We start from the raw sequence: 18,158 nt of genomic DNA, 5'->3' as shown, positions 1-18,158 counted from the left end.
AGGTTTTTGGAAGTTTACTTCAGTTCAACAGTTAAAACCCTTTGGGGGAAGATTCACAAAAGACTTTCTATTCCTCAGAGAATAAATAAAAATTATCTAGTCAATATTTTCTAAAGCTTTCACACACAAAAAGAGAGAGCATGTCCCTGAAATATTCTTTAAAGGTTGAAAACAGCTTTACTTTCAGGGAAAATATTCTAAAATTTATTTTATATTTCACAAAGATACCTTTAATAGTCTGCTTCTACAGTGGGATTTACAGTAAAAAGAGATTGTGCCATCATTTTTACGGTGAGTCTGAACAGATATAGGTGTTTCACTATACAAGCTAGTTCCTGCTCTTCAGACTGCTCATTTCTGAGGTTCTCTGGGTGGCCAATTGCTGAAGTACAGTCCTGAGACAGAAGCACATCATGTGACAAAGATTATCCAGGCTACTAATCTACTGCCATAAGCTTTGGAGCTGTTGTGTGAATTTATAATTGTATGCCCTTTAACTGTAAGCATGCAGACCTGTTTAACCTGACCTCATAATAATCCCCTCTGACTGTCATTTCATCTGTGAGATAATGGTGACCACAATGTGTTTTTTTCCGAAGCAATGGTCAAAGTTTATCACTATTTCAGCTGCTCTACAGGCACTGTTACATGCAGCAAGAGTCACAGAAGCAGCCACCTTGCATTGTCACACTTTTCTGTATTAACTAATTAAACAGGTGCAGGAAGAGATGTAGGTACAAAGGTCCATACAAGTTGGATAGCTACACAGTTAATCCTAGTTAAAGTCAAGCCTTTGTCATGCTTTGAATTTGTGCTTTGAAAATCCCAAAGGAAACATAAATGAGTAAGATTATACTTAGCTACACACAGGCCTCATAACTTGTTAAAGGCACTTCTGAGAGATGCAAATGAACATTTTTCCAGTGAGATTGCAGGACCCTTATTCGGTCTTATAATCAGACAAAAAAAGGAGTGGCAGTCTTAGTTTAGAAATTTGAGAAACGGTTTGGAAGAATTATTTTAGGTCAAACTGCGAAAAACTACATTTTAATTTTAACTCTGAAATTACATGTAGATATTGGATGAAAACTTTAGCACCATCTAAGGGTTAGTAATAAAACAGACTAACACCAACTCTTACCACTACAACAAACTATAGGTAAACAAATTATTGCTCTGGGAAAGCATTTATTACATTGCATGTCATGTGGCTGTTACTTTGACACCTTCCACCCAACTAAACATTGTTGTAGAGCAAGCAACCTCACCATAAACCCAGCACACTGCAAAAAAGTACTCAGGAACATTTTAAGGAAGACAAAAACAAGCCCAAGGTGTGGACTGAGTAGTTGACTGAGGAGCCAACTGGTGAGCCCAAACCAAGGATGACCCAGAGAATTCACTGTCAACATCGAGAGGACACCCCCAGAGAAATTATGCTCACAACCCAATGTGTCATAACTATCAAAGCTGCACCAGGGGGAACTATACAAAATTAGAGAAGTGGTTTTGACATTGTGGGTGATTGGGTGCATGTGGCATAAGGCCTAGCTTTGCTTCCTACTATCTAAAAGCATATAAAATATGCAAACAATGCATTACCATTCAACACAATTAACTCTAGCACATCCAGTACTTGTAGCAGTATAAGTCAATGAATATAATGTCTACAAAGTGAGGTAAAACAGTCAATTACAAAATTTCAATCATATTTTTATTGGAAAATTATTGAAAACAATGTAAGAATTAAAAACATAGGAACTGGATAGAACATAGCAAGTACTTAAGCTTAAACTGTGTCCTTACAGAGTGCTTTAAATACCAAGCCTCAAGTTACCTACACAGGTTAGCTAAAATAATACATATCACACTTTACTAAATTGACTTTATAAAACGTCACTGTACAATAAAAGGTTCAACAAGTGGCAAATCTATACAAACATACTGTAAAGAAACCCCTTAGTGGAACTATCAAGACAAATTAAAATAGAACAAAATAAAATAAATTCTTTTTTTTGTGATATCTGAAGATTACTGAAGGCTCCAAAAGTTAAAACATGATTTGTAAAAAGTAATACATCTACAGGAATTTATATATTATGCAACTTCCAAAAATACATTGCTTAATGTGTGTGTGTGTTTTTTTTTAAACTGCATGTGGCAAACCTTGTGGCCACCAAATCACATAAATTCTACAAGTATTCAAACACTGTTCGTTAACAGACCAAGCATCTTCTGCACAGTGGATTCTGCAGCAATGTATACTGTCAATTTTCAGAAGGAAACTTTTTCAAATTATTATCCTGTGAAAATAAATTACAAGGTTTCTATTTTTTCCTACTGTGGATTTTGTGCAAAAGTTATCTACCAAGAGTTTATTGTTAGCAGGTCAAAAACTATCATACAGGGAATCTGCATCAGTAACTTTCATGCAAGAAAAAAAAAAAAAAAAAAAAAAAAAACAGTATTCATACAAAAAAGGCAAGATGTAAAATATTTACCAACAGTTACAAAAATAGCAAGATGAATAAATTAATTTCTTCTACATTTCTTTACTGCCCACATCTCTCCTCTTGGTTTTCCAGCAAATGGAAAAGAGTCCTGGCAAACGTAGTGAAAAGCAAAGAAGCCTTTTACCATGTGTCCTTCACTCCTTTAAATCAACAGAGAGCGTGAAATACCTTTACAACTGCAGTTGTAATTTTTCTACAATATTAAAAAATATAATAGCAGTCAATCAGGAAGAAATCTCCAGAAGCTGATAAAGTGAAGGCCCAAACTGTCATCTGTTAAATTCCTTTTAAGCTACAGTGGTCTGGATAGCGGGTTGGAAGGGATCAATTTGTTGCTTGTGATAATTTAGCATCAACAGTCACATGTTAGACAGGAGGTTCCTTATAACAGGCTTGCAAGGCTGGTTGTTGGACCGTTTTGGGCTTGGATCTGGACAGGAGGGGGGCCATCAGTCCACTGAAAGAGAGACGGAAGTAAACCGTTAATGCAGCCATACACCAAAGCGCCTAGCCTCGAAAAGGCCATTATGCGTCATATTCAAGGTCACTGTTTAAACATTTTTAAAACAGATCTCTTGAAAGTCACCAATGAAATCTGCTGAGTAAAATTAAGTGTTAATGTACAAGTGGTAATATTTTAGTGTATAATAATGGGACAAGAATTACATCGTCTCAAAGACTTTTCTTTTTTCTTTTTCCTGTATTTGTGTAGAACTCAAAAATCCATCTATCATGTTTACTGAAAGATCCAATAAACATACTGGGTTTTTCCTGGCTGAATAACACCGCTCTTCAGCAAATCACCAATGAAAGATTATATTTTTCTTCAAAATTAAATGTAACATTTATTGAAAAGGAATGAAGCTAATGCGTGATTTTACGTTTTGCAACACATCAAGACTCAAACTCAGGTGAAAATGTTTGAATTTTAACCAAAGCAGTGGTCAGCGATCAGTGAGAGACTCGGCTTGACGAAAATAGCAAAATTTGTGTCTTCTTAAGTTCTTATTTAACATTTGAGAACTTCCAAGTTAGTTAGTATCACGACTCAAACAACGAGCAACAAGCCTATTGTTAACTAACATGAGCATACCATTTTGGAAATGGTAATGGGTATTTTTGGCTTCCTAACAGTTCAACACCGCTTGTTGCCTTATTTGTAGCATTTCCCACACAAGAACCTTTAAATTGTGTCAGGCAACTGTCTGTCTGTCTCTCTCTCACAACACTGCAAAAACATGTAGATTTATGTCAGCCATGTGATCAATAAGAGCTTCTCCTCATCCGTTTTAAGCCATTTGCTAGTAAACAAGTGAAATAACGTATTAATTATCAGCACTAACACTTGACCAGTTCTCCACTGGTTTTACCGAGACCACAAATCAGTTTCTCACTGGTGGATATTATTGCATTTGATCCTTTCCTATTCAAAGCCTACCAAGCTAATAATTCAAAGCTGTAATCCGTCATTTATCCACTGACTCGCCAATTTACCTTTTCAACTAGTTCAGTCAAACATACTGTTTACGCGCCATATTTCTGCAGACTGAGCTTAACCACATCCCTCATGTTACATCACGACCAAGTTCTGATGCATACAGATGCATTGTGCACATTCTTTTTATTTCTGGCCAACAGATGAACAATAATAGAAATATTGAGCTTGAGCAAAGTAACCAGATGTAAATACCAAATATTTTTATCATGGTCTTTGTCATTTTCCCTTAAGGCCATAACCTTTTTGATTTGAAGCTTCTTTTCTTTTTGTTGCAAGAAAAAAAAAATTGATAAAATATTAATAAAACAGTGTGATAACAATAAACCTAGGACACTAAGTTGCTTTAACGTACACTGATGAGGTTATGCTCAGGAAGGCTGCAGGCAGCAATGTGGTCCTGTAGCAGCTGCTGGGAAAAGTTCTGGTGCATCTGGGCGGCTTCATGGGCATCCATGGTGTTCCCAAGAGCCTTGTTCAAATCTGCAAGCACAGCACATGGTCAAAACCTTTAAACACAGTAAACTGTGATAAACTCAAAAATGTTTTGCCAAGTAGTCTACACGGATTAGACTGTCTGTGCAGCTCTAAAATAACAAATTATGTTTTACTGAGAAACAGGAAAAGGTCATTCTCTACCTTTCAACAGTGCTGAAGACCAGAGCTGAACTGACATGTCTGGGATCTTGCTGGCCAGCTGCATTGCAGGTACAACCATGTTGTTACTTTCCTACAGAGAAGACAGAAATTTAGAAAATGTCTGCAAATTTTCTGCAAAGCGTAGGTTTAAAAATACAATGTTCATTTATTTGTACAAGAGTAATGAGGACCCTTCAATCAACACAATGACTTAATTTCTGCTCACAAATGACAAAGAAACCAAATGCTAAAACGGTTGTAGCTACAGCCATCAGCTGAGGAAGAGTCAGCTTTTAAACATGTTTAGCAGAGATGGCCAGAAATTACTGAATCATTTATTTCACATTTTAAAATATTCATGTGCATATTGCAGTCTTTCTCTGTTAGTTGTTTTGCTTTGCCTGAGACTCAACTAACAAGCAGAACTATGCTTTTCTGTATCGACCAGCAAATGCCTCAGTAGCCAAACTAATGTTATGGGCTGTCACGGGTCCATGCAAATTTGGTTAAGTACAATGATTATGAGAGCAGTTTCATAAACCAGGACAATTTATCACTGTGAATTCTGTTCCTTTTATGGGCAAAATGTATAAACAGTTCAACGAATGAGGCTCCAGCTGCAACATTAAACAGCAAAAGGGGAGTGAGATTAGACAGGTAAGCCATTTTTCTCTTACTTTGTTCTGATTTAAAAATATGAGATAAAACGTTCTACTTTAGTGACCATATTCTTCAGATCTATCAGGTTACCATTAGTGTGAGCGTTAGCCCCATTTGCCAAGTATTTAGTCTTACTCTGTGGTTGCCCAGTACGTAGAAGATGTGGCCTAGCAGAACAAGGGAGCATGCCGTCAGTCTGTTCAGATCCTCAGCATTAGACATCTTCAAGGTTTCTCTTAGGAACCGTCTTCAACACAAAGAAATAAAATTATGCAACAGCGCAGGGTGTGTTTTGGGGTGTGTATGCTTGAAACAATGAAAAAAATGTGCCATACTTTGCCTCGTTGTACCGTCCCTGAAAGAAAGACAAGAGTCCCCTGATGTAGAAGGCAGCAGCGCGGAGGCAGTGGGAGCTGAATGAAAAGAGAAAAGTCAAAGGGTGTATATTTCAGAGTCTGAATTAATATTGTCATTTCATGCATTTTCTTGTGTTAAACATAAAACATGGCTCTTACCTTACGGGAAAGTTATGGTCTGGGTTTATTCTCTCAAGAAGGCTGTACAGCTGAGGAAATTAAAAAAAAAAAAAAGAAGTGATGTTAAGCATTACAAATTCAATAACAAATCTTTTTATGCCCCTTTGTCTCAAAGCCATAATGTTTACTTTTGAGATTACTTTAATCTCCTAGATGTGGTAGAACTGGGATAAAATGTAGTTCTAACTATGCTAAATGAACATTTTTCCTTTGAAAATTTAACTCATCAGTGCTCCCTGGTGGACGGAGAATGTAATGGCAACACCATGTTTACAAGGACGGGACAAAAGTATTTATTCAGCCAGGCATTGAATTAACCCACAGCTCACTACATTTCACTAATGTACTTAAAAGCGGTAACTCATTATTATGAACGGACCTCCTGGTGTCGGTTGCCTTCCCTTATGTAGACGCTGGCCAAGTTGGTTACAATGTATGTCCACAGTTCCTGGTGTGTGGTGAGCTGAAACAGAAGAAGAAATGTGGACAGATTTTAGATGAGAAAAGAAGTTGCTGCAAGACAGCATTGAAGCGTTTGAAATGGAGGAACTTTTTCACAATTCTAAATTTTTTTTTGAAGGAACAGGTACTTTAACATTTTTTACATTAATGTTAAGTGAGAGCTTAAAAGCACAAAAACTGGGTGCTTTCAACCACACATCTGCTTTCCAACTCTGTAATTATAACCAAACCCATGACAAACAACAAGCACACAGCTATGTTCAGGGCCTCCGTCTTGTTGTTGTTATTGTAGCTGTTGCTATGTCAACTACCCACTGGATAATAAGTCACATTAGCATTCCTATCGGTGGTGGATGTGCAATAAGGGGGAAAAAATAGAATAAATAACAGAGACCTGTAAGCTATGTAGTTCTCATGGGAGCTGCCCTGTAGCTAGCTACCCACAGGGAGTCCCTAGAAATGTTAAGTCTAAATGCTTCTTATAAGACAAGAAGATACGAGAACTGTTACAGTAACTGAGGAAAGAGTGCCCCCCTCACCCAAAACATACAAATTGTCACATACTCACCCGCAAGGCTGTAGTAAACTGTGCTTCTGCATTATCCATACAGTTTACTGAGATACAGTACAGACCCTGTGATATGGGAAGGACAGAAGAAGACATCTTTTAGACTGATTATTGAAAACAAAACAGGAATAAGACTAACGCTTTTTTTTTTTTTTGCAAGTCATTTTTAGAGTTCCTTAAATATGAAGCTGTGTTCTGTAACTTTTGTCTTGTATGGTATTGGTAACACTGATTACGTTCATCAAGCACAGAGTTTAGACAATTTAAAAAGGGCTTTGGCTGAAAATGCTCACCAATAGTGTGTGAAGCTGAGCAGCATGGTTGGTGAATAACCTGGGGGACTGTTGGCACAGCTGACACACCTGTGAAATCTAGAGGGACAGAACAGAGACTTCATTTTCACAGTACCATTTAGATATGCAAATTATTTTTAAATATAATCTGCAACAAAAATACGATTCCAGAGGCACTGGACATGCCTCTGGAATTTTTGACTTTAATATATGCTCCGTCAATCTATTATACTTTTCTTGTTTTCTGCCACATATACTGTCAAAATGATGCATGCACATGTTAAGCATGGCCAAAATTTGAAATAATGATGTCAGTGTTTATACAAAAAGTCAGTCGTCAAGCTGCTCTACAAGCTCAGTTCCCAGGGAAATTAATCAGAAGAAAAGCAGCCTTAAATAAGGTTGGTTTTCCAATGGCTTGCTTCATATAGAGGACGCACAGAGGGGCTGCACCAAGGTCCAATAAAAGATATAAAAAATAAAAACATTCTTTTGAACAGTGAATTCTGTAAAGATACACTAGAAGAGTTCAGGGATAAAAGGCGGAAGGAAGCATAATAGCATGCTTTGAATAGAAAGCAAAACTCAAGAACTGGCCATAGAGACAGAAACAATATACCTCTTGTAATGCAGTGGCCTTGTGGCCTGTGACGAGTCGGCACATGATAATGTGTTCCAGTAGAATGACTTGAAAGGTAGATAGGATTGGGCTGCAGTCCAACACTGGAGCATAAAAAACACAAGGACAAATTTACAAAAGTGTGTTATGTAAAGCAGTATACAGGTGTGTTTTTTGTTTGTTTTATAAACAGTGTGAATATTTTTAACTCACTTTTTAGCTTCTCTAGTTGCATAAGAGCTTTGTCTGTGTACTTCTGGGCTTTCTCCAGATAGCCTGCTTGCATGGAGTGCATGACTGTCACCTGTAAAAAGAAAAAACACTGCAGTCAAATCCCTTGCAAAGCGCTAATATGGGGGTGGGGGGGGTCCTCCCAGAAGGTTAATACACAACCATGACTCTCCCAGTGAGAAGCATTGTGTTGCATGGGGCTCCCACTATAGTTGCCCCCCTCCAAACTGTAGTCCCAGAAGCTTTCAAGCTCTACGCTTTTGATATCTACATTTTTAAATGTAGTTGCGTTTTCACTGCAAATTAAAGCTACAGACTACCTGCAAACTAGCTGGAAATATCTGCGTCAGTACTTGAAAAACATTTTACAGCAGATGTTTGCCTTGGACTGTTAACGATCTCACACCATGTGACCAAAAGCAGACAGAACATTGAAAGGACTAGATTTATTGGTAATCAAATTTGTAAAATACAGAATTTTGCAACTTTCAAAGAAGTGCAGCACAAGACAAATAAGGATCATTAGATCACACATTTATCACAGATTTTCCTCTTATGCCCTTTTTGGAGACTTAATAGTGTTTATACTACAAAATATATATGGTTATACGTGTTCCAGTCCACTGTGGCAAATGGTTTAAGTAAATGAAGCGAATATAAAATATGCATATTTGTGGTAATTTACACTTTTATAAAACCCATTTGAGATGCGACTCCCCAAGACGCAATCACATCAGAATGACCCTGTTTGCACTAAAAGCCAAGTGTAAACAGGGTCATAAACTGCAGGACGACCAAAACGGACTATATACATTAAAAGTTTGAAAGCTTTTAAAGTAAGAAACCAAGGTCTAAAAGTCATGCTGAGGTTACAACTTTAAGCGAATTTCAAGTTATGGAAAGAAACACGCCATTACCAAATATACGAGGACACACATGTGCTCCTTGGGCAGCCAGTGGAACAAGTCAGCTGGGTTGCTCGGCAGAATCTCATCATCGTGGAGTGTGGAGATGGTTTGGATACACTGCTGCAGCTGCTTCAAACACGGCTTCACGCTCTTCACCTGGATATGTTCATTAACATCTGTCATACCTCTTTGCAGCATTTAGCACACAGATATACCTCTCCCTATGCCACTAAAATCAATATTTGAATGCTTTGAAACTTTCATAATCCTACCGATGTTACAGGAGAAAGCCATGGCTTACAAATAATCTGCAAAAGAAATCTCTTGCAGGACTCTGAAATGGCAAATACTGCGACTGTCAATTGCACTGACCCATGCATGCAGTCTGTGCAATGGGTAGGCATTTGTTGAGTTTTGTTTCAGTCTTGTTACCGTAACCATTAAATGAATCTTATCCCAGTGCTCTGGTGGGATAAGCCAGAAACACTTATCATGTCAGCATTCTGGACTGAGCGTTTAGTAAGGCTTTAACAAGCTTTTAAACCTTATTAACTAGTTTTTAATCAAATGTAACAGATGACTTGATACACAAAGTTTTTATGTCCTAATAACCACTGAAGTTGAAGTTATAGCTCCCTCCACATTTATTCAGATAACAGAATAACTGCAGAGTAGCAAGCCTTGCTTTTCCAAGTCTTTTGCTTAACACAATTTCCTCTTACCTGTCCAGCATCCAGGTAGTGTGTGACCTGTAGCACAAGGAAGAAGACCCTCAGAGACTCCTTCTGGATTGGGTTTCCCTGCCAGTTTTCCACTATAGTTCCACATAGTGTGAGAAGAGGATGCACCTCCCCAAGCTTCCTCTCCATTAGCAGCAGCTAGAAGATTGGAGGATATTAACACAATCAAAACTGCACAAAAATGCTTTTTGTTTATTTTAACTTGCACTGTAATGCCATTAGCATTGTGTTTAAAAAACAAACAAACCCTGAAACAAAACAACAAAAAACAAACTTATTGTATGCATTATTTAATATAGTATGTATTACAATTGTATAGCCGTACAAAGTGAAGTATGACAAAAGACTCACCATTCCTTTACTAAGGAGAAACAATGCCCTAAAAAGCAAGAACAAGTCAGGTGAGTTTTAAGAAGACTGACAATCTGATCTTTGTTTCCTTACTTCACTAATACTTTATTTCTCTTAACACAATATCTGTTTTTATGTCGGAGGAAATATGCAACTGAATCAGAACAGGTTAAGCGATTATGAAATGTATTTGGCATTATTTTGTATAGCACTTTTTTTCCCTTTTCTTTGCTAAATGAACCCCTGTATATTGTTTACATAATCAAAATAAACCGAACACAAACAAACAGTTTAAATATAAAAATCTGACAAACATGTATGACATATCCTTTATTTCACACCAGCGTCTGTGTCAAAGTAGGACAGTGTCAGCTGTGTTGTCAAGAGTTTCATAGTCCACTTCCTCATGACTAAACTTTTTAAGAGACATAAGAAACCTCCAGCTAACCGCTCAAAGCTTTAAATGCAATTAACAAAAGACAGAACCATCTATTTACCTGGTATATTCAGAGCCCACCACTCGTGCATACTCAGCTCCAACTCCCAAAAGGTCACATGCTGACACCAAGTCTTTCTCCAGTGTATGAAGTTGCTAAGAGACACAATTAAAAAACTATGAATAAATGAAAACAATGAATGAACACAGTTATCTACTGGGACGTTTTGGGTTTTTTTTAAAAATTTCATTATAGACACAAACTCTAGACTCCAATAAAATCTAACCAATATAGATCAAACAGCTTTCATACTGGATTTATTAAGTTTATTAATATTAAGAGTACACTATTATACCTGCTTATGAAAATATCTCGCATGAGTGAAGCAATACCCTCGAGGGAAACATTCACACTCATTGTACTTAATACATACCGCCAGCTGGAACAACAATCTGCAGTGCCAGTATGGTGTTTGTTGTGAAATCTGGATGGCTTTGCGCAGCAGGGGTTTTGCAGAGTCCACCAAATTCTGAAAATCGATTTGCAGGATCAATAGTTAAAAGTCAATAACAAAGACAACGAGGCATATCTGCTTTTTTTTTTTTTTTTTTTTTTTAAATACAGATATTAAAATGTCCTAAGGTAAGCAGTAAAAAACAAACAAACATTATAATGACCTTATCTTGAATTAGAATGGCTTACCTGTTGGCAAAAGAGTTCTGACAAAATGCTGGCAGCTTCAAACTTGACATCTTCAAACTGAGGAACTTGCTGAGATATATACCACTGCAAAGCAAAAGACAGAAAATGTTGGCGGCGTCGCATTTGCTGTCGTTTCTGACAACATTAAACGCTGATAGTAGCCTTTTAAGCTAACAGCAAAGAAAGAGCGAAAGTCTAAGACTCGGACGGCTATCTAACAAACAGCTGATCAAATCAGACACGAACTGACGTTATTTCTTCATCCCTTTACGAATCAAACCTTCCCGAATAAACAGCGATTTAAAGACTTCCGCCGTTCACCGTTTTCGCTCCCTGCGGCCTACACCCGTCCCCTTCTCCACAGCATCCCCGCTCTTTCCCAGATCAAACGTCCCTCACCGCTTTCTCCAAGTGGTTGCGGGCCAGCTCGCTGTTCTTGGTGTGGTGGTAGAGAACCGAGCCAAGCTGAAGATGTGTTCTAGCCTCGATCCTCTGCGGGGGCTTAAACTGAAACACGGCCTGTAGACAGTGCACACAGAGTCGTATTTTGGGCGGACTGGAGGTTCGGAAATGCTCCGCAAAGCCTAAAAGGGCGAGGTACCAGCGCTCCGGGGCCTCTACGTTTGACGCCATTTTCCCAGACAACAACAAGTTTTTCAGCGCTACGGCCAGACTGGCGGGTTGCCAGGTTCGGCCATGTAGAAAGAGCTGCTCACTACTCCTGTTGGCGTTTACTCTGTTTAGTAAACCTTAAATTATGTTTGACTACTAACTAAAATCACGATGAGTTTATTAGAAGTGAAATACTTTATCTAATTGCATTTTACTTAAGACACCGTTGCTTAAATATCAATATCAGGCTGTAACTCATGATATATTACTCTTCTTCAATATATTAAGTTTTCTTTCCCTGTGCCTGACAAAGTATGGTTTTACATATCAAACACAGCTAGTCCAAGCTCCCATGTGAACTCACAACACTCAGAACATTAAAATAAAAATCTTCTAGGTTGACATGCAGTAAGTTATTTAGGGGGTAAGTTGTTTCCTGGGGGGATCGACTGATCAGTAGACATATTATTTAATTAATCAATGAATTTGGAGTTGTAAGTATTTGAGCCCATTTCCAAGTAGCACATTTGATTATTTCCTGTCTTTTATGTTAGTTTTTTTTACAAGTTTGAGCCTGTTAGTCAGGTAAACCGAGCAGTGTAAATAAATATCCTTAAAGAATGTAAACATTTTTCTCCAATAACCTGAATTAAACGGAACATTAAGGCGATGAAGAAAATGATTGTAACAGAATTTAAACGTCACAACAAAGAAAATGTACACAATGTACAAAAATGTAGCGACTATCAAAAATGTTGACAAAACCTGGCAACCCAATGTCGTGGCCAATCTCGCGAGACTTTACTACAACACCGATATTAGCTCTTGGGTATTGTAGTCAAAATAATGTTATAAGCCGTCCCAATTTTTCTTTAAGACGCTGGAAAGCCCAAATAATCTCTTGCGTAGAAGCTAGGGTGCAGCTCCGAGTGCAGTTTTCACCCAGACGTCATTTCTAAAGGATTAACACCCTTTGCACTGCTTGACACTTGTGTATTTTTTTAAAAATAGCCATCTCCAGAAACGTCAACATCGTGAGGAGACGTGCAGAAAGACCTCGAAGCGTGTTCCAGGTTCAAGTTTGTGCGAGAACACAACACATGTGTGCATCAGAGACCAGGTCGGACTGATTTATCACGTCGAAGATTTCCAAACACGGAGTCCTTTTTGAACGCAGACTAAGGTAACAAATGAGATAATCAGTCGTCGTGCAAATAGATTTAACTGCATAGAGGTTACACAAGCTTGTTTATGCACTGTTTGTATGGATAAGACGCAGTTTATGCATTTGATTCGAGGTGCGGTCATTAAGTTGTTGGGTCAGTTTTAGAGAATAATCACTAAGTGTGATGATTAGTATTACTTGGATCAGTGATGGAGAATAGCGATGGATCGATCTTCGGTAATGCAATACTCTGTTTACAAGCCAGACTGTTTGTGCAGAACATGGGCGTGCGTGCAAGCACGTACTCGCGTCAAGTACATATAGAGAGGGACTGCGACACAAGGGGCTGTGTAGTGTTGAACTCAACTGTAATATCCTTGACATATTTCTCTATATTTCTCTTTGTCTGCAGTGTTTTGTTTTCTTTATTGAATGAGCAGTCTGGTGTTTGGCAGCTTTGGTAACCCTTAAAGGGGAGACATGGCCCATCGTTTGCAGGACCGTCAGCACAGGCTGCCAGTGGCTCAGGCCACTGTGTTGACTCTGCCCCCAGCCAGCCAAGCAAAGGTGAGGATTTGTCTCTCTTCATACCTTAAACTTGAACACAGGCGATTGATGTTACAGGCATGTTTCAGCATGCCAAGGTGTGGTTGGCGTTTAAAGTTTGAGTCATCTTGTTTACAGAAGAAGAAGAATCAAAAATGAGTCCGTATCTAGCCTAATGACTGTGTATAAATACGTTCAAAACTGCATACAAACTAATGTTTTTTGCACTCTGTGATCAGCACATCCTGTCTGTCATCTATTTGTCAGTCACATCAGGTGATGAGCATTACAGCAGCATTTTTTTTAAAAGGCACCAGCTGTGAAAATAAATAAATAAATAAATAAAAGATTCATTTATGATTATGATAAAACCTGAAACAAAACCGGCCATGCAACTCTCTCAAATCCAGCTCAGTTATACGGAAGTGCTGTTGTTATTGTGAAATCTACTACAGTCTTCCTTATAACACCATCTGAAGGACAAGTGTCTTCTGCTACGTGCTTTAAATAGCAGTGAGGTGCCACATAATCCAAAGCTGCTCTTTGTTTACAAAGCAATGGAGTGGATAATATTGAGTAACCAGAATAATAGTTTCATATGGTTAGGATTGCTGTAATAGTGGATTTTTAATGCCCTAAAGTTTTTGTTTCCTCATTGAACACCAGTACAAAGTCAGTTTATAAAATTCTGAACCTGAAAAAAAGATTTTTATTTTATTGGCTAAAGTTAAATTACAGCAGTTAAATCTGCAATCATCATAGTAATAATGCAGCATCTTTGTTCTTCAGTTCAAATGCTCTTCTTATCAGTTGGGAGTGTTTATTGGGTTCAACTGTCCCACTCACTTCAGGGTCTTGCACACACAAACAGCTCCTGGTCTTGTGAATTGTTACCTTTTGTGATTCTTTCATAACTGTGAAATTTTTGTGTCTCTAACCAAAATGCGGATTTCTGCTGTCGCATAAACGTGGGAGCCTACGTGCTAATAAACATGTGATGTTTCTGATGCAGTTCATGAGGATTAGAAAGCTTAATAAACCCAGATAAACAATTAAACTGACTTTTTTTTGGTCCTCAATTAAAGCCAGTGTAATATTTTGAAGAAATGGGAAGTTATGGTAACGTCAGCACTAAATAACAAAATGTTTTCAAACAGGATATGAGGCCTAGCTGGTCCGCTCTGGAATCCCTGTTATGTGGTGCATTTGCTGGAGCTGTCGCCAAAACAGTTATTGCACCTCTGGATCGCACCAAAATAATTTTCCAAGGTAAGTGTGACACTCCAAAATAAAGTTTACTTGCAAATATGGAAAGAATATAGGCTGGCATGTTAGCGACTTAACCTCTGTTTTGTTAGGTGTCACCATAAATGCAGCCACTGTTTTTCTGTTTGTACCAGAGTTTTCTTGCTAAGTGTTCCTGACTAATTACTAATCCTCTTAGTAGATGTTTAGCTTATGTGGGAGAGTGTGTGTGTTTTTTTTTTTTGTGTGCGTGTTTTGTTTTTTTTTAACCTTGAGGTTCATTGCGTCTCTGTTGTTTATTCACAGTGTCCTCAAAGAGATTCTCAGCTAAGGTGAGTTCAGGCGTCTGTCCTATCAGTGAGTCAGGAACTGATAAGTTGCAGATTTACGCAGGTTAATTCATGAATGTTGTGATAAGAAAATACAAATAACAAACAAAGGAGTGTTGTGGATTTTTGCATAAGAGTAGTGGCCTTCTTTTCTTCATTTTAAAACATTGGCAGCTGAGTATTTTTGATTTAGGTAGCACAAAAACATGCAAAGTAGATATTGTTAAAACATCTCCTTAGTCTCTGGTACATTCAGGCACAAAGTAGTATCGTCTTCTCAAATGTATTTTATAATTTAAACAGTTAATTTTCTGATTTATAAGCAGTAAATACATCAATAATAAAGAATGCTACCATTAGCTAGAAGACTGGTGCAGTGCTAATATTGTATATGTTCTTATGCACAAGTTTGCACAAGGTTAGTTAACTTGACTATATAATGTCATTATCCTGATCGTGATAAGATGATTAGGTGCGGAAAATATGACCGGTCTGTACCCTTGTTCCTAACCTAGGAGGCTTTCAGGGTCATTTACTCTACATACATGGAGGGTGGGCTGTTCAGTCTGTGGAGGGGAAACTCTGCGACCATGGTGAGGGTCATGCCCTATGCTGCCATCCAGTTCTGCTCACATGAACAGTACAAGACACTGCTGGGGAGCTGCTACGGCTTCCAGGGCAAGTGAGTAAGCAATTTATATCCATACACTATATTTACAGTTTAAAAGCCTGTCTAGTTTTTAGCTGTGCTAGCAGGAGGATTCTAGAGATGTCAGTATAAATCACTCACTTTGTTTGTTATTGGGTTCTTATTACTGGCAATCTATCTTGAAACTCTTAATGGAGTGTTGTCAAGTCCGACCCATCGTCAGGTCAAAATTTCTGATGCTGAAATACAGCATCAGAGAGCCTCTAGCATTATTAGTGTGTTTCTTTTATTTTACTTTGCTCATTCTGTCTATATATTATTATCCTGGTTGTTTCAGAGCTCTGCCTCCTTTTCCACGTTTCCTGGCTGGGTCTCTGGCTGGTACAACCGCTGCTATGCTTACCTATCCACTGGACATGGTACGAGCCAGGATGGCAGTCACTGCCAGAGAAATGTAAGTACCTAACAATTGTGGTAACATGCAAAAGTATACCTCTCTGTGTCTTTCCCAGTGGAATGAATGAAGCACACTTCATATTGTTTGCTGAATGTTACAGTATCGCACAACACAAACAGGTTTGTGTCAGTTTGGTAAATGATGTCTTGCCTGCCATGTGTTCCTTCAACAGGTACAGTAACATCATGCACGTCTTTGTGCGGATCTCCCAGGAGGAGGGTGTCAGGACACTTTACCGAGGCTTCACCCCCACTATTTTAGGTGTTATCCCATATGCAGGAATTACTTTCTTTACCTACGAGACCCTCAAAAAATTACATTCAGGTACTGACCATTAAGGCTTTTTTGTTTCAAATCAGTAAAATGGAAAACATATATATCTGTTTTTCACTTATCCATTCTTTCATGCATTTTTCTGTTGTTGTTTTTCTCAATTCAGAAAAGACAAAGCGATCCCAGCCTTATCCTTATGAGCGCTTGGCCTTCGGTGCCTGTGCAGGCTTGATCGGACAGTCGGCTTCGTACCCCCTGGATGTGGTACGTCGGCGCATGCAGACAGCCGGAGTTACCGGTTCATCCTACAGCACGATTCTGGGAACAATGCGTGAGATCGTGACTCACGAGGGAGTTATACGCGGACTGTACAAAGGCCTGAGCATGAACTGGGTGAAAGGGCCCGTTGCAGTGGGGATAAGTTTCACCACATTCGACATTACACACAACCTTCTGCTCAAATTGCACCAGATGGGCAACTTTATCCACTGAATTATGTGGGAACAACATAGGCGTAACATATAGCACAGATGAGACTGGCATAAGAGAGGTTGTCAGGTCTGTGCGATGGCAATAATATGTCTCTGGCCTCTGCAGGACTATTGTGTTGCACACCCCTGTTCCCTTAAGACAGGGTGTCAGAAGAGTGGACAGGAGATCTGCTGTTCACAAAGATAGGCTTTATCTCAGACTTTGAAAAATGCACAGAAAATATTCACTTTCAAAGAAAGTGAAGAGACAAAAAAGTGCTTTGAAATTGTTCACACAATCTTAGCTGTGTTGTGAAATCATAATATCTTTGTGAAGGTTAAAGCAGTGAACAGCCAGGTGTGTTTTTGATTGCATCAGTATGGAGAAAATATTTGCACTTTATTAAACATGCAATGTTCTTTCAGTTTGACCCATTGTCAATACAGAGAACTCAATGAGTTTGAAACCTTTAAATTAGGAGACAAATTTAGATTTTAAATAAGCACTTTCATTTTGTTAATATTAAATAGCCTGATTGGGTAAGGTATTGTTTGTAATGAAAGGGTGAGTACCTAGTGTTCTTTGTCTTACTTATGAAATTGTGTAACTGTGCCAATGTGGACTGATGGAGTGAAAGAGGGTGATCATGTCAGCAGGACTGCGCAGTTTCACTTTCCATGCAGCACTGAGGTGCAGTGAATTTATAGTACTTATGTTTAATAAGTGGACGTTAATCAAACCTTAAACCTAAACAAAAGACAGATTTTTGGGTTATTTGCATGTTCTTGACATTTCTGCTTTTTTACTCTACTGTTGTCACATTGCTTGTACTTGCTTGTAAAGCATTGTTTACTCAGAATCTAAACTTAACACACTCATCCTGGTCTTCATTTGTTTTAAATAAAAATAAATAAAACAGCAAATGGATATTTCAAAGATGGATCATATCCAGTCATGTAAATTTAGTTCTTTTGTTTGTTTGTTTTTAAAGATTGTCTTTCCATTAAAGGGCCCATCCACACCACTAAGCAATGAATCCTTTTGTCCACTTGAGGGGGCCATGTAACAAGCAACGCTAATGGTGCTGTCATCAGCATTCAAGAACAGATTTAAATCACTGATGTTCAATCAGTTTTTTAGGCTGAAGAAAAGCCTTCACTAATGGTTGTACTACCAATAAAATGCTTTTTGATTGTCGTAAGTGTTTTGTTTACATTGGGTTCCTCAAAGACTGGTCTGTTGTGTCACTTGTCACAG

The 18,158-nt window shown here is 38.3% G+C and overlaps 2 protein-coding genes across 2 annotated transcripts; one reads left to right on the top strand and one right to left on the bottom strand.

The window, feature by feature from the left end:
* Positions 1-1,692: 1,692 nt before the first annotated feature.
* On the bottom strand, positions 1,693-11,830 carry LOC116327899 (MAU2 chromatid cohesion factor homolog). Its single transcript, XM_031749588.2, has 18 exons — positions 11,554-11,830; positions 11,155-11,238; positions 10,886-10,981; positions 10,513-10,607; positions 10,016-10,043; positions 9,647-9,802; positions 8,934-9,080; positions 7,999-8,089; positions 7,786-7,889; positions 7,167-7,244; positions 6,874-6,939; positions 6,223-6,306; positions 5,823-5,872; positions 5,643-5,720; positions 5,443-5,554; positions 4,648-4,738; positions 4,364-4,491; positions 1,693-2,970 (listed from the first exon to the last, which is right to left on the bottom strand). Exons 1-18 carry the CDS (start codon positions 11,785-11,787, stop codon positions 2,896-2,898), a joined length of 1,797 nt encoding a protein of 598 aa, XP_031605448.1. The 5' UTR covers positions 11,788-11,830; the 3' UTR covers positions 1,693-2,895.
* A 778-nt stretch (positions 11,831-12,608) lies between these two features.
* On the top strand, positions 12,609-18,102 carry LOC116327933 (mitochondrial coenzyme A transporter SLC25A42). Its single transcript, XM_031749629.2, has 8 exons — positions 12,609-12,949; positions 13,344-13,498; positions 14,635-14,746; positions 15,029-15,054; positions 15,567-15,733; positions 16,038-16,154; positions 16,330-16,481; positions 16,597-18,102. Exons 2-8 carry the CDS (start codon positions 13,412-13,414, stop codon positions 16,920-16,922), a joined length of 987 nt encoding a protein of 328 aa, XP_031605489.1. The 5' UTR covers positions 12,609-12,949; positions 13,344-13,411; the 3' UTR covers positions 16,923-18,102.
* The last annotated feature ends 56 nt before the right edge of the window (positions 18,103-18,158 follow it).

This window comes from Oreochromis aureus, linkage group 23 (assembly GCF_013358895.1).
Source record: "Oreochromis aureus strain Israel breed Guangdong linkage group 23, ZZ_aureus, whole genome shotgun sequence".
In the NCBI taxonomy this organism is placed as follows: Eukaryota; Metazoa; Chordata; class Actinopteri; order Cichliformes; family Cichlidae; genus Oreochromis; species Oreochromis aureus.
This window is presented reverse-complemented; position numbering and strand designations above follow the sequence as displayed.